This window comes from Andrographis paniculata, unplaced genomic scaffold, assembly GCF_009805555.1.
Source record: "Andrographis paniculata isolate CXL003 unplaced genomic scaffold, ASM980555v1 Contig64END, whole genome shotgun sequence".
In the NCBI taxonomy this organism is placed as follows: Eukaryota; Viridiplantae; Streptophyta; class Magnoliopsida; order Lamiales; family Acanthaceae; genus Andrographis; species Andrographis paniculata.
In genome coordinates, this window is record NW_026137600.1 from 2279328 (window position 1) to 2296910 (window position 17583).

The following is a 17583-nucleotide window of genomic DNA, read 5'->3' on the forward strand; positions in this document are numbered from 1 at the left end:
TAAAATATATGTTTAAATATTTAAAAATTATATAGAAATTAAAAATATGTGCAATATGGATATCATTTTGTATAGATAATACAATCTTCTATAATATAAGTAAATAAAAAAATATTTTTGTTTATTTATAATTAATATAAATCAATTTTATAAAAGATGTATAGTTTTAAATATAAATAAAAATATTTATTTTTTTGAAGTGAGGGGTAGAAATAAAGGAGTTTTGAGTGAGTTCTACATGATGTTGTATGTTATGTAGTTAATTAAGTTGATTTATATTTATCAAATATATTTAAAATTGATATATTTATTAAAAATAGATATATGTCAACTACTGATATACTAAGGGTTTGTTCTTTCTATACTTTTTTTCACATATATTTTTTAAAAACATATTAATATATCACATACATTCATTATTTTTATATTTTCTTCACAAATTTCTATATCTCACATAAAAAAATACTCTTTCAAATTATCTCACTAAACAAAAGCATCCTAAAATAAAAAATATGTCAATTATTGTGGGGAAAATTTAACATTTTCTTTCAAAAATAATACATTCAATATTAATATGTTGTTGGTAGCAAAAATGATAGTAAAAAAAATAATAATAAAGAAAACTGATTCTTTTATTATAGAAAATTCATCTAAAAAGTATAACAGAGAACCATAATAAATAGATTTGAGAAAATATTGATATATTTAATTAATACTAATTGTTTATTGATTTTTATTTTGATTTTTTTTTATATGAAATAGTAATTTAAATGATACTCCCTCCTTCCACCTTAGAATGTCCAACAATTATTATCTTATTTTTATTTTTATATACAAAATTTACTTTTTTACCTTTATTTTATTTACTTTCTTTATTTTCTATACACAAGATTAAGGGCAAATTTGTCATTTTATAACAAAAACTTGGCCTAAAATTGCGTATAAATATCAAATAAGACATTAATAAATGGATGGAGGGAGTATGTTTTATAAAATAAAATAATTTGTTTTTATACACATTTATAAAAAATTTTAAAAATAAAATAGTATAAAAAATTAAAAAGAAACTTTATAAAAATAAACAAAATCTTAATTTTATGAGAGAAATAAAATATGAAGAAAAGAAACAATTTAATTTTCAATTTATAATCGAAGAGAAACGGATAGGATTTCTATCAAGTCCATTGGGCCATTTGATTAGATTTGGACTGGAGCAGTAATGGAGGGAGGCCCATTATGAGGTGCTTAATGCTTTAGCTTGCCAATGGCAGTTCCTCAATTTTAATTTTCTTGTCTCTTTTTCTTTTTTTTTTCGATAAATTGTTCCCTATCAAAGCCCTCGCCGACCGCCGACGCTGCCTTATCGCAGGCCGAGTTCCTCGATTGCTGCCCAACTTTGCGGAGCAATTTCGTCGCCTCGCCGCTGAAGTGTACGTTGGAACCTAAGATTCCGTTCCGTGAGTTTACCCTTTCTACTTGTTACGTAATTTTCCGTTAATTCGTTTGATTTTCTGCCCTGGGGTTAGGAATTTCACTTTTGTTCTTTCGATTGTGTGGTCGTTTTCTGTTTTTTCTTCTAATTGTTGTCGTGTTTGTTTATGTGCTAGGGTTCTTTGCAGGTTATTCACGGCAAAAAGAAGCGTTTTGCGGATAATTTGAATCTGAAGGGCGATTCTCCTGCACCGTGAAAATCTTCATAAATGGTAATTTCTTTGTGATTCGATCGAGTTATTTTTGAGTTTCTGATTAAATTGCTTCAGAGGATTTAAGAGCTAGCATATTTCTTCAAATTTTCTTTTCTTCTATTTAAATTGGAACTATTAGCAAGTTTGAGTTATGATTCTTGTTTTGAAAGGGTATGGGTCAATGTGTGTAAAGGAATAGAATCATAGGTGTTTTTACTAGGAATTATGGAGTATGAATATGTAATTAAAACATAAGGATTAAATAATCCTTAATGATCACCACTCTTAACTAAACAAGGCTTATAAATATACAACTGTAAGATTGTAGATATATTTAATTTAACCCATCATCGAAATTAATATAATTTTGAGTTGTTTCTTAAGCACATTATGTGAAATTAATTGATCTTGAATACCTTGCATGATCATAATAATTTGTTTATACAAATATGTTGATCTTCCATTTGATTCGAAACTTTGCTTGGTCATGATCTTCTTGCTATATCTTATATTACAATTGTTATGAATGATGTTTAATTCCTAGCGTTCTTATTTCTTCAAAAGTCAATTTCACTGGGTTTTATCACTTCTTATTCTTTCCTAAATGTGAACCTTTTGATGCATTGGTGAGACTGTATGATTTTATCTTCTTATAATTTAATTATATTGTGACCCGATTTACTGATTTAGCTTTTTGTGAATGGGCCCAAATAATTGTAGGAAGATTGATGATTACTGACTTTGGTTACATGAATGTGCACATTGCTTCCACATTAATGCTATGCTCGCTTTAAATTATTGGATTTAAACTTTGAGGCATAAGCATCACGTTTTGTTATTAATAGAAATTTTATTATTTCGTTTCAGGCAACTCTTAATGACTCTTTTCTGGCTGATCTTGAAGAATTGTCCGACAATGAAGATGAACTTGTGGTTAGTATTTTGATCCTTCTTTTCAAATCTTGGATTTAATATGCTTGAAAATAATTATAAAGTGGCGCTGTCCGTGCTTGTGTACATTTTGTGGTTCTCGCTTGATTTCATTATTATACCTTGCTTCTGGGTGCATGCTGATATTATCTATCTCTAGGATGCCGATATTGACAATACTGAGCACATGGAAGAAGACATAGATGGTGAATTGGCAGATATAGAAGCACTTAACTATGACGATCTGGATAGTGTGTCCAAACTACAGAAAACACAACGCTACATTGATATCATGCAGGTCAGTTAGTTTCATCTAAGAGTTGTCTACCCATTTCATTGTGCTTCGTGTCTTTCCTATGCTTGAAATTCGACATCAATGATGTTTGCCATATCCCTTGGATGCATAATTTCAACTTTAGTGTTAATTACCGAGGTGATGTTTGCAAATGAATCTACTGATTGCACCTAATAAACTTCAAATCAAAAGCGGAATTTCAAAACTATAAATAGTTATTAGAACCTTTGCAAAGGAAGTCGTAACTAAACTAGGGGTATGTTCGGTTTGAAGGTTTAGGAGGGAAAGGGAGGGAATGTTAATTTATTTTAATTTTATTTTATTTTTTATGTTCGGCTCATATTTTTTGAGGGTCTGATTGGTTCAAACAAGGAGAGAGGTGGGGAGGGGAGGGTAGGGCAGGAGAAGAGAGTGGAGGAAATATTAAAATTATAATAGTGTGTTTAGTTCATATATATAAAAGGAAAGAGATGAGAGAAGAGGGAAAATAGTGTTTTTGTGTTTGGTTAGGTAGGTGAGGAAAGAAAAATAGAATAATTTTATTATTATTTATCTATATAGTATATAAAAAAAAAAAATAGAAGTATTTAATAAAAATTGATTAATCTATTAATAAAATGTCTATTCCTACACAAGATTTATTTGTCCAAAATATAGATAAATAAAATTTTTACATAGAAATAGTAACAGATATAACAGAAATCATATAAATTAAGTCAATTATAAAGACTAATTCTTATCATTTATGCCAATTTACATTTATATATATAGATTAAATTAATTATTAAATGGACTTCAATTATTTAAAACCTAATCAATTTAAATTTGTTTATTTAAATATTTTTTTTTATAAATATACTTATATAGTTGTTTATATAATGAATTTGATTAAAATTCTTAATTAAAAATATTTTTAAATATACTTAAACTAAGTTATTATATTTTGTAATGTAATTTGTTTTAGATCATACATGTAAGTATTTATTGAAATCAGACTACAAATAAATAATAAATTTACACTATTTGACTAAAAAAACCCCTTATACCTCACATACTAATTTGACTAAAAAAAATTCCTTATACCTCACATACTAATTTGACTAAAAAAAATTCCTTATACCTCACATAGGAATCACTTTCAAATCAAAACACTAAACAAACATTCCCTTTATAATTGACTTAATTTATATAATTTTTGTTATATTTGTAGCTATTTGTATGTAAAATTATTATTTATTTGTATTTTGCTTTAGTATATTTCACAAATAAATTGTGTCGGAATGGAGTTTTTATTAATAAATTATTCAAACTTTATTAAATACTTTTATTTATTTTTTTATTTATATACGATAGGTGGTTAAATTATTCTATTTTCTTTCTTCTTTTCTGTCTAGCCAGACACAAAATACTATTTTTCCTCTTCCCCATTTCATATGAACCAAACACATTATTACAATTTTAATATTTCATCTCTTCTCCTGTCCTTCCCTCCATTAAAACCCCTCCCCTCTCCTCATCTAAACCAAACAGACCCTAAAGTCAGTAATGGGTGATTTTCAAGTACTTCTAATGCTAAAATTGAAGAATGTTTAACCTTAATAATGAAAAAAACAATCAATCTAAGATACAAAGGATATATGTTTATTGATAGCACTCAAATATATCAGTTTATTAAGGATTAAGAAATTATACCATTTATTTATGTTTTTTTTAGATAAAAGTGCCAGAAGCTTCTGGCTGTAATCTTTCTTCTTCTTCTTATTATTTTTATATTTTTATTTTTTATTTATTTATTTATTATTTTGGGTATAAAAATGCAGTTAACTAGAAGCTAGAGTTTTCTGAAAACATTAATGGTCAGAAGCATATATAAGTTGGTTCAAACACTCCCTTAACTATCCTGCTGCTTGTCTATTAATTTAGTGATGATTTGACATGTTTTTGGCAGAAAGTTGAAGATGTGCTGGAAAAGGGATTTGATGATAAATCCCACGGAATCGTTTTAGAAGATGATCCAGAATACCAGTTGATAGTGGATTGCAATGCTCTGTCAGTTGATATTGAAAATGAAGTTGTGATTATTCACAACTTTATTCGTGACAAATACCGTTTAAAGTTTCCGGAACTTGAGTCTCTCGTTCATCACCCTATTGACTATGCTCGGGTTGTCAAAAAGATAGGGAATGAAATGGATCTTACGCTTGTTGATCTAGAAGGTCTTCTACCCTCTGCCATTATTATGGTCGTTTCAGTGACAGCATCAACTACCAGTGGCAAGCCTCTCCCCGAGGATGTGTTGCAAAAGACCATTGATGCATGTGACCGAGCTCTCGCTCTGGATTCAGCCAAGAAAAAGGTTCTTGATTTTGTGGAGAGTCGAATGGGATACATTGCTCCGAATCTTTCTGCCATAGTTGGAAGTGCTGTTGCTGCAAAACTTATGGGTACGGCTGGTGGTTTGTCATCACTAGCAAAAATGCCTGCATGCAATGTCCAGCTTCTCGGGGCAAAGAAGAAAAACTTAGCAGGGTTTTCGACAGCAACATCCCAATTTCGTGTTGGTTATTTAGAACAAGCCGAGATATTCCAGAGTACTCCACCTGCCTTGAGGATGCGTGCCTGCCGACTTTTGGCAGCTAAGTCTACTCTTGCTGCACGTATAGATTCCACTAGGGGCGATCCAACTGGAAATACTGGGAGAACCTTCCGTGCGGAGATTCACAAGAAAATTGAAAAATGGCAAGAGCCACCACCAGCCAAGCAGCCTAAACCACTTCCTGTTCCTGATTCTGAGCCTAAAAAGAGGAGAGGTGGTCGAAGACTGAGGAAGATGAAAGAAAGGTAAGATATACAAGTTTATTTGCATTATTATATATATGTATATATGTTTATATGCCTATATATTGTGGAAAGCATTTATTCGATCATAATTCAATCTAGCTTGTAAACTTAAAAAGGTCTTCATTTGATCTCCATTCTACTCAGATATGCTATCACCGACATGCGGAAGCTGGCAAACCGGATGCAGTTTGGAATACCTGAGGAAAGCTCATTAGGTATGTGCATCAAACAAAGATTGTTGCCATAGTTATATTGGATATATATATATATATATATATATATATAAGGAAAAGTGAGAAGAAACATAATCGAAATTCTGACCTGCTCTACCTAGTTGAATAGCATTTTTACTTATCTCCATTGTGAATCTGTACTTATTTTCTTGTTTCTTTCAACTCTTATCAGTACTTGTTTTTTCTTATATTTATTGTTTTTATTCCTGAAATACTGTTGATGTTGATCCTTGTGTTTTACGATTTTTGTTGAAGGTGATGGACTTGGAGAAGGGTATGGAATGCTTGGTCAGGCTGGTAGCGGAAAACTACGTGTATCGATTGGCCAAAGCAAGCTTGCTGCTAAAGTAGCCAAGAAGTATGAATCCCCTGCTAATTTTGTTCTTTATCATTATTTTTTGTTTTTTTTTTTAAAGAAAACAATACCCCTTGAACAAGAAAACTAAGAGATATTAGTATTTTAATATTAAAGTGGGGTAGGTAAAAAGTAAATTAGAGGTATTATGGAAAATTTATTAAAGAATCGGTAAAAAAGGTGATGAGGTAAGTAGAAAAAATAGTATTAAGTTGATTATTATTCGTTAAAATAGGATTAATAAAATTATGGGTGAGATAAATGGAATAGACATAAATTTAGAGGACAACGAAAAAAGAAATAGAGATATAATTTTAGCTGACGGGGGAGTATTACTTAATACAGTTGAAATTACACGTACCAATGTCTGTGCCCCTAGATTCTCCATTTACATTTGCTGCTTTCAATTTTTGGTTCCTGTTTAAATCCAAACTTGAGCTTGTAGATTGATTGATTGATTACTTCAAAATTTTCAGATTTAAGGAGAAACAGTTTGGAACGAGCGGTGCAACTTCTGGGCTTACTTCTAGTCTAGCATTCACGCCTGTGCAGGTCTAATGCTTATCCTTGACATGGAGATTCTCAACTTGCTATTCGCCATTAAAAATGATGACATAAAAGTGTTTTATGTTCTTTTTTTTCTCAGGGAATCGAGCTTTCGAACCCACAGGCTAATGCCAACCAGCTCGGCAGTGGAACTCAAAGTACTTATTTTTCAGAAATCGGAACTTTTTCAAAGATCAAGAGGACATGAAACAACACTCACCAATGAAACTGCCAATTTGCTGTTATGATGAGGTGATGTGAAATTTAATTTTGGCGAAGGTTGTGTTGTTTTTGGTTTATTACAGTCGGATTGGATTTGCGGATGTATGTATGTATGTTTGTTTTGGTTGTGAAGAAAATCAGAAATTCTCCTCTAGTTTATTCATTTTACATTAATTAGATTAGTTAGTTCTGATTTGCTTTGTTGACGTAACTTGAAATTAGGCAAATTGAATTGAATGTGATGTTTTGGAAGTCCCTCGTTGAAATTGAATAGGGTGCCGTTAGATAGGTTTTGGGATGCTTTGGAGGTTTGGTATTTTGAATACGGGAGCTACATATATGGATTTTATTTTATTTTTCAAATATTTTATTATGCACTTCTACCATTTTAGTTGGTGATTATATAATATATTGGTGGACATTATTGGCTATTAGTTTTTAGTGGTGAGACTAATTCATTACGTAATTTAATTATAGTTTTAAAAAAATTATTTCCTCCGTCCCTTAACAACAAAATATCGTTTTTTTAGTAATGACTACTTTGTGTTAACATTAAAAATATTACAATTTACTTTATATTATACAAATGTTATTATTTTTATATTACACAGTACTAATAAAATTAGTTTATTTTTTATTTTTTATTTTTTTTTACTTTATAGTACAAGAGAGTTACAAAATAGTTTTTTCAAAACATATTTAAACAAGGGATTTTTATTTTTATTTTTTTAGTTTTGATAAATTTTGAAAATGGAAAAAAAAATAATATTTGATTTAACATTTATGAAAGAAAATAAATATATGATACGATTTTTTTTAAAAATAAATAGTATTATTGTGTATTTGTCCCAAGAATGATAGATTTTTTCAAAGAATTTCTAGTAAATATAAAATTATACAAATTGATTAACATAAGTAAAATTAACGAGAATTAAATCCAAACAAAATAAAAAGATTTCAAATTGTTTTTGGTTTGACCCAATCAAAAAGAAATTGCAATACGTTCCAACAATATCAGAAATTTCAATTGCAATGGCGACTAGTCAATTGATTTTCACGGTGCCTTATTCTGAACAACCACAAAATCTCTTAAAAACATTGATCACCACTACCACGGTTCTTTTCCACTCTTCTTTCGATTTCTAATTTTTTTTTACTAGCTAGAGAGACAATGATGTTCGGCTCTACAACCTATGGCAGCCACACTTTAAAAATGAAGTTCGGCCGGCACTCTAAGCTTTAATTCTCATCGAACATGTTGAAACGTGACTTGAATTTAGCGGTCTACCCGACCCGAAATCAAAGCGAAATGGCTGTTTTAATTGGCAGGGTTCCTTTTGGGTTTATCCTAATTAATAACAAATAGGCTTAGGATTTAGGGTGTTTTGGGGTGCTTATAAATAGACAATTATGGTTCTTATTCGGAAGACATAATAGTAAATCTCTGAATCAGTATAATAAAATCTCTCTGGTTCCTGCCCGTGGACGTAGGTTGACACACCGTCACCGAACCACGTAAAACCTCTGTGTTCTTTATTTGTTTTCTTTCTCGTTTTCTCATAACAAGTGGTATCAGAGTCATATCTCATTGATTGAAGATGTCCTCGTATAAGTTTGATCTGGAGAAGTTTAATGGGTCGAATGACTTCACGCTCTGGAAGGTCTTGATGAGGGCACTTCTGGTTCAACAAGAATGTGCGGCTGCGTTGGAGAGAGAAGAGAAGTTTTCTAAAGACACGAAGGAAGAAATAAATAAGGAGATTTTGGCAAGGGCCCATTCCGCGATCTTGCTGTTAGTTACTGATGAGGTGTTACGGGAGGTTGTAGATCAGACAACGACTTTTGGGTTATGGAATAAATTGTGTGAGAAGTACCAAAACAACTCTCTCACGAACAGACTATATCAGAAGCAACGTCTTTACACCTTCCGGATGTCCGAAAGTACTCAGGTAAAGGATCATCTTGATACCTTTAACCGTATCATTCTTGATCTTCAAGGGGTTGAGGTTAAAGTAGATGATAAAGATAAAGCCCTAATTTTACTGTGTTCACTACCTGGTTCATATGAGAATTTTGTAGATACTATATTATATGGTAGAACTACAATTTCTGTTAATGATGTGAAAAATGCCTTTATGTTCAAAGAATTGAAAAAAAAGGTTTATCTGGAAGAGGGTTCTGGTTCAGGTCTGTTTGCAGGTAGGGGAAGACCACAGGAGAGGGATAACGGGAATGAGAGGTCGCGTTCAAAATCAAAGTCCTCTAGCAAAGTTAAGTGTTATTTTTGCAAGGAGAAGGGGCACGTTAAAGAGATTGTCCACAGAAGAAGGGAAATGCAAAAGTTGATTATAGTAACAGTGGCAGCAACGCTGTTGTGGTACAAGACAATTATGATGATGGAGACTTTGGTGAAGTTCTGACAGCGTGTAGTGCTAGTACTGCTGATTTCTGGATTATGGATACCGGTGCTTCTCACCATATGACGTTCTCTCGTGATCTACTAACTTCTTTTAAGGAGTGGAATGGAACGGTGAAGTTAGGTGATGATGGGATTTTAGCTATAAAGGGAAACGAGATAGTGCAGATAAAATTGCATGACGGTACTGTCAGAAAATTTGACTGTTGGTATGTTCTTGAACTCAGAAAGAATTTGATTTCTCTTGACACCTTAGCCAAGAATTTAAAATATCATGGTGAAGGTGAGTGGGTGAAATTCCTGAAAGGTGCTATGGTAATGATGAAGGGAAAACTGCAGCATGGAATTTATTTTCTACAGGGTAGTTCAAAGATGGGAACGGCGGCGGTATCCCAGTCCTTGGATAAACATGATGACAGGACAAATTTGTGGCACCATCGATTAGGTCACATGAGTGAGCTAGGGTTGTCTATGTTGAGCAAGCAGGGTTTATTTGGTGGGGATGTGATAGGTAAAATTCAATTCTGCGAGGCTTGTGTAAAAGGGAAGCAACGCAGGGTGAGGTTTAGTACCAGTCATCACACTTCAAAAGAAATTCTGGAGTATGTTCATTCAGATCTATGGGGTCCCTCTCCGGTGAAATCACAAGGCAGGTGTTCTTACTTTGTCACTTTCATAGATGATTATTCGAGAAAAGTCTTGTTGTACTTTCTGAAGACTAAAGATGAGGTGTTTGGGAAATTCAAGGAGTGGAAGACCATGGTTGAAAAACGGACGGATAAACAGGTCAAGACTCTAAGAACTGATAATGGGTTGGAGTTCTGCAACGCTCCATTTGATGATTTTTGCAAGAAATAAGGTATAGTGAGGCACCGCACTATACGACACACACCACAACAAAATGGAGTTGCAGAGCGAATAAACCAAACCCTCATGGCATGTGCTAGGTGTATGTGCATATTTGCTGGCTTATCTAAGCAATTCTGGGCTGAAGCAGTTAACATTGCTAGCTATCTGGTTAATAGATCTCCATCAACTGCAATTGACTTAAAGACTCCTCAAGAGGTATGGTCCGGTAAACCCTCTGATTACTCTAATCTAGGAATATTTGGATGCCCTGTATACAATCATGTGAATGATGGTAAGCTGAAGCCGAGGGCGGTAAAATGCATATTTCTAGGGTATGCAACAGGAGTAAAAGGTTATCGACTGTGGTGTACAAGAGGTAAAAATCTTGGTAAATTTTTTATTAGCAGAGATGTAACCTTTTATGAATCTGCTATGCTTGATCAGAGTAGAGGTTGTGAAAGTATTGCAGGTACAAAAGATTGTGGCGCTAACCAGAGGGTGGAGTTTGAGACTCCTGACAGAGTTGTGTTAGAGGAAGAGCAACAGGATAATACTATTGATCAATCCGATCAACCAGATCATTCAAAACCTTAAGGGGAACCGGTTGAGGGGGAACCTGATGACGCTCGTACTGAGGTTGAAGATTCCATAGCAGCAAGAAAGGGAAAAAGAAATATTTAGAAACCAGCTAGGTTTGCAGGATGTGTCAATACATGTGACATGAATTCTGTGGCTTATGCACTAGTGGTTGGTGATGATCTTGGCTCTGATGAGCCAAAGACATATAAAGAAGCTGTGGCGAGTAAACATGCAGAAACCTGGATTATGACAATGAATGAAGAGATGAAGGATTTAGGTGCGGCAAAGAAAATACTTGGTATGGAGATCTGGCGTGACAGAGAAGCAAGACGGCAATGGGTTTCTCAAGAAAAGTATATTGTGAAAGTTTTGCAGGCATTCTCTGTTGATCAGTCCAAACCAGTAACTACCCCTTTGGCGGCACACTTTAAACTTGATTGAAACACTATACCAGGTACAGATGAAGAGGTTAGCTACATGAAGACGGTTCCATATTCAAGTGCAGTTGGAAGTCTTATGTATGCGATGGTATGTACGAGACCGGATCTCGCTTATGAGATTAGTGTGGTGAGCAGGTTTATGGCTAATCCGGGTAAAGCTCACTGGGGAGCTGTAAAGTGGATCTTGCGATATTTGAAAGGAGCGTCTGATATTTGTCTGGTATATGATGATAAAGGCCATGGTGATTGTCTTGTTGGCTATGCAGACTCTGATTACGGGGGTGACTTGGTGAAACGAAGATCACTGACTTGTTTTATCTTCGCTTTGTTTGGATGTGCAGTCAGTTGGAAGTCTACTTTACAACCTGCGGTTGCACTGTCGACGACTGAGGCGGAATACATGTCAATGACTGAAGGTATTAAGGAGGGTATCTGGTTATATGGTTTGGTGCAGAGTTTGGGTCTGAAGGTGGAGAAACCGGTGTTATTCTGTGATAGTCAAATTGCTTTGAGTTTGGCTAAAAATCCAGTGTATCATGAGAGAACCAAACATATTGATGTAAGGTTGAATTTTATTCGTGATGTTCTGGAGGAAGATAGGTTTTCTATTAAGAAAATAGCTACATAACACAATCCAACTGATATGTTGACAAAGGCGCTACTGACGGAGAAGTTTGAGCACTGCTTGAACTTGGTGAATATTCGCAGGAGGTAAAGCCCTCTCGGGGCATCTGGCAGGAAGGAGACGACTGTGAGATACTGACGAACCTTTGGCGGTTGGAGAAACTCTAAGTCAAGGTGGAGATTATTGAAACGTGACTTGGATTTAGCGGTCTACCCGACTCGAAACCAAAGCGAAAGGGCTGTTTTAATTGGCATGGTTCCTTTTGGATTTATCCTAATTAATAACAAATAGACTTAGGATTTAGGGTCTTTTGGGGTGCTTATATATAGACAGTTCTTAGTCGAAATATATATTAGTAAATCTCTGAATCAGTATAATAAAATCTCTCCGATTCCTGCCTGTGGACGTAGGTTGACACACCGTCACCGAACCACGTAAAACCTCTGTATTCTTTATTTGCTTTCTTCTCGTTTTCTCATAACAAAACACAATCGAAAATATCAATTTCTCTCAAGAACTCCAACACGGTTGAGGCTTAAAACTAAAATGAAAACTCACATTATAACCTCTTAAACACAAAACAATGCCCAAACACAATGAATTACAGTTTGACACCTAAATGGGTTAAAATGGGCTCAACATAGTTAGAGTTAGGGTTAAAGAAAATACAAATTTGGGCCAAATTCAGTGGGGTGGGGTGCGATACAGAGTGAATCAATTTTCATATGATTATAGAAGGATGAGCAGGATTAGGTCTCAAAAAGATTTAAATTTTAACAATTTTCATCTATTTTGGTTGTGATTTAACTAACTTCCATTTATATACATAATTATATACACTTACCTATCTCTAATGTGTTTTATTATGTCTTTTGTCCCTTACCGCATTCACGAGCAAATATTAATGCAGAATACACATATCACACATAGAACAAATAGATCATAACATGAACTTAGATTGAACACACATCAATCTATCAGTTAGTACACAATACTAAACAAATACACAAACAAGTTTAAACTCATTTAATACATTTACCTACATATTTAAAGCAAGCACTCAAGATACTTCACAATCCAGGAACACACATGCATATTCACGAGCATGTTGGAATCGCAGATTGGCCCCACAGGTCAACATGAGTTTTTCCAGCACGCTTTTGTTCTTGCTGACGTGCACCCTAGAAGACTTTCCAGGGATCCCCATCTTCAAATTACTCTAGGGCACCCACAGTTAATTCTAGAGTTCTTTCAGTAGGGCTCCCGAAAAAGAATGTGCACATGGTTGACATAAATAGTCTATTCAATCCATTTAACTTATATTCAATCTTAGATAGCCTAGTACCGGCTCATCCATGGGAGTTGGCCTAGCACCGGTCCAACTCCGGGGATATCACATAATCATACAATAGGAGTTTCATCTTATTCAATGTCAACTAAAGAACACATAACAACTAAAGACAAGATTGCTGATCGTACATCAACAGAAAATTTCATACGACTGAGGTCTGGCCGAATCATCAGAAAGATCAATATGGCAGATTCATAACCTCAATCATCATCAGCACCGGCGGGAGAAAATGTTTCAACACCCGTCATGCCAAATCCAGGGGAGATTCCCCAACCACCTACCGATTGGTTGTCTTATGTTCAACAATTGAACAATCAGCAAACTTTGGTTATGCAGAACATGTTGCGTGAACAACAAAATCTAAAGCAAAACATGTTGGATCAGACGTTCTCCAGATTCACCCTGTATCCAAACATGCCTCCAGCCGTGTCACCTTCTCGTTTTCAGGCGACTTTTCCAGGATCAACGTTTGCAGGGCCAACGTACGTTGACAGTACGTTTCCAAGCGTCACAACTTTCAACCGAACAGATATGGGGAAGACTCCTCCAACTTTCCCAGATAATGTTCCTTTGGGACCGAGGGTTGATAATACCCAACCGAATGAGAGATTGGGATGACAGACTCATAATCTGATCCAAGACAAGCCAACCGTCCCCAGAGAAGAAAGATTGGGAGATCAGATTCATAATCCCATCCCAGCCGAGCCAGCCTTCTCTAAAGAAGATTCTGCTCCACCCAAGATAGATCCGGAGGACATCGCTCGAGTCTTGCGGGTACATTTCGGAATGAATCCGAAAACGGTGAACCGACCGGTGTATCAGAGGCCATTTCTGAAAAGGATCATCAACGATTATCCTCTACCGAGGAATTATCGACCGCCAGACTTTCATGCTTTCTCAGGAGAAGACGGATCCTCCACCATAGAGCATGTGGGTCGGTTCATAGCACAGTTAGGGGAAATCGGTAACAATCCTTTTTATAAATTACAACTGCTTGGATTGTCTCTCACCAGGACAACATTTTCATGGTTTGTAAATCTGCCACCTGGGCAAATGCAAACGTGGGAGGGTTTGGAGATGGCTTTTCATGCTAGATTCTTCAATCCTTTGCCAACTGTTTCTCTTACTAATTTGTTGAAATTGAAACAATATCCAAAATAGTCAGCCTCACAGTTTATCGAAAGGGTGCGATTGATGAAAGGACGTTGTTTTACTATAATCAATGAAAAAGAAATGACCAATTTGGTGGTCACGAATATGCATGCACCATTAAGGGAGGCTTTGACGGCTCATGACGTTCAAGATCTGGCCAGTTTAGCGTCCAAGGCAGGGAGATTAGAATCATTTTTTAAAGAAAATAATCACGGCTTCTGTCAGAGAAGAGGTGTTGACAAAATGGTAGTGCAAGGTCGAACAACGCGCAGGCCACCACCAGTTTACGATAAATGGAGGTCGGGTCCAACGTAGCCTCGAAAGATGGAGGCCGAATCTGAGGCTGACGTGGCCTCGGATGACGGCCTGCAAACTCCTAAAACATCACTGGAAGTGATGCTTAGGAGTCTTGAGGAGGAGGCATATTGTTACGTACGAAAAATAATAATAAAAATAAGGATAGCAGGATCTTAAAGGAAGTTAGACACGAAGTCGGGTGGAAAAGAAGAAAAATTTGCGCTCAGGTCGGTTGGTCCTCAGTTGGTTGGTCCGGTCGGTTGGTCCGCAATCGGATAGGCAGGTCGGTTGGTTAGCGGGTCGGATGGTCCATAGGTCGGAAAGTCTGTAGGTTGGATGGTCTATAGGTCGGAAGGTCTGCGGTTGGATAGGTAGGTCGGTTGGTTAGCGGGTCGGATGGTCCATAGGTCGAAAAGTCTGCAGGTCGGATGGTCTACAGGTCGGGAGGTTTGCGGCTGGACCAACAAGTTGGAAAATCTGCGGTCGGACCAACAAGTCGCTTGGTTTGGGCGACCATTGAATCGTCTGGAGAAATCAAATGTTGGTCGCTTGATGGGGTGACCAATAAAGTCGTTTGGTCTAGCGACCAGTTAGTCTCTGGAATGGTCGGTCGGGCCAGTTGAGTTCTGAAATCAGTATAAGTGTTTGGCGAGACGGTGTAAGACACGTGTCGACATAGGGAGACCTTGTGGACGGTTGCCGTAACCGCCCAGACGACGTTTCAAAATGTTTCATTGTGGGCGGTTGACGGCGGTTGCTAGCGACGGTTCTGAAATATTTTCTTGAAGGAATATTTAAGGATGCAGATTTTTTATCTTCAATCATCTTCAATCGACGTCAAATTCAAGAGAATTACTTTTGGGGATCAGCACTTTATTTTCCAGTCTTTAGTTTTATTTTTCATAGTTTATTTATGTATTCTACAGTGTTTAGAGATTTCTAATCTCAGACACTAAATATATCAAATTCGAAGATAATTTTCTATTTTCGAATTTTACTTTTTTATTTTGAAAAAATATATCAGCAACAACAAAATCAATTTCATTATTAATCTTCCTCTAACTTCAATCATTTCTTAATTTTTGAAGGCATATTTACTATTACCTATAATACGCGATAATATCTTATAAATATATTTTAACATGCATTCAATAATTGGCTAAATTAATATATTAAAGTTTCACAAGGCTAAAAAAAAATAATTCAAAAATACATAAAAAAATATAATCGATGAATCAAAATACAATTCCAAAATATTCACCGAGAAAATACAAAATATATATATATAGGTGTATTTCTTTTGTGTTTTGGTTTGAATTTTTTTTTTTTAATATAAGGTATAGAGAATTGTAATAATATAGAAGTAATGAATATGTTTAGTATATTAATTTTTTTTAAACAAATTGTTAAAAAAAATTTGTTGAAAAAACAAACTTATATTTCAAGATTATTTAACTAATAAGCAAGAGACACAAAGTCAACTAACAAAAAGAATTTTAAGCACATTAATATTCACATATTCACCAAGAAAAATAAAATATATTAAAAAAATAAATAGAGATGAAAGTTTAGTCTTTTTATCCATTGATCGAGTCATACCAAATTCGAATCTAATTTTTCTTTCAATTTTGTAATAGATTACTGGCTCTATTACCTCTATTGTTTATTTATCCCAAGATTGATTGACTTTTTTAAATAATACCCCGTAAATACAAAATTATACAAGTTTATTAGTGGAAGTAACATTTAAATAAAAACTAAATTAATATACTCGTATTGAAACCAAACAGGATTTAAACCAAATAAACACCCATTGTTCGTTTTGATTTGAACCATCTTAAAAGACATTACAATATGTTTCGATGACATAAAAAATTTCAACAAATGTTCCAAGCATTGAATCGATTTCCACGGTGCCTTCTTCTCCGGAGCCCGACAACTCAAAGGGTTGGACAAAGGCTTCTTTGAACAGCAGCTCACCTCCTCCGAACAACAATCAAATCTCTGAAGAATATCGATCTGCACCATTCTTCTCCAATCCTTTTTCGACTTTCGATCTTTCTTTATCAATTGGAGAGATGGTGATGTTCGGCTCGAACCCAATGTGCGAATAGTCCATGGCTCAAGGTGGACCTTGACTGACACACTAAGCCTTGACAATGTCAAGATAGAGATAAAGCCGTATTTGTAAATAGTAAAAATGTGCTAGGTTGTGTTCCTTTATGGATTGCAACACAGATTTTTACTATTCAGATTATTCCAAAAATATCAAATCAAACAATTATTATTATTTTTATATATACTACAAATTTATTTTATATCCAAGACATCACATCAACTTCTATTTATGTCACTCCAAACAACTATTTAAATTTTTTACTATTTATAAATCCAAACCCACAAACAAACACACCCCTAGTTACCTCTTATTTTGAATCATGCTCCAGCAGTAAATAGGAATAGAGCATACTCTATTGGCATTTTATCTCTTGTTCATGTGGCAACAATGTATGAATCATATGGTCCACATAACTATAAAGCATCCAAAGTTTGAATTTTCAAAATTCAATTGTAGTTTGTGGTTAAGGAAATGTGAGCTTTATTTTACTTACAATCATATCATTATGATAAACAGAATTTGGTGGTAATAAACATAAAAGGAACTACTGATAATTGATTTCTGGATTTCATTGAAAACAAATTGGTCTTTGAGAGATTTTTGAATTCTAAAGTCCGACACTTTATATAAGAAATTGAAAAACTAAGG

General features: G+C 34.5%; 1 protein-coding gene across 2 annotated transcripts; it reads left to right on the forward strand.

Annotated features, from left to right (window-relative positions):
* The first annotated feature begins 1295 nt into the window (after positions 1–1295).
* Positions 1296–7359, forward strand: LOC127261863 (U4/U6 small nuclear ribonucleoprotein Prp31 homolog). 2 transcript variants are annotated; one of them, XM_051290284.1, is made up of 9 exons: positions 1296–1457; positions 1608–1703; positions 2553–2618; positions 2776–2913; positions 4859–5751; positions 5896–5966; positions 6240–6342; positions 6816–6891; positions 6986–7359. In XM_051290284.1, exons 2-9 carry the CDS (start codon positions 1701–1703, stop codon positions 7091–7093), a joined length of 1458 nt encoding a protein of 485 aa, XP_051146241.1. In that variant the 5' UTR covers positions 1296–1457; positions 1608–1700; the 3' UTR covers positions 7094–7359. The 2 variants fall into 2 exon arrangements, with proteins under 2 accessions (XP_051146241.1, XP_051146242.1); XM_051290285.1 differs by having other exon boundaries at positions 1303–1430.
* Positions 7360–17583: the final 10224 nt, after the last annotated feature.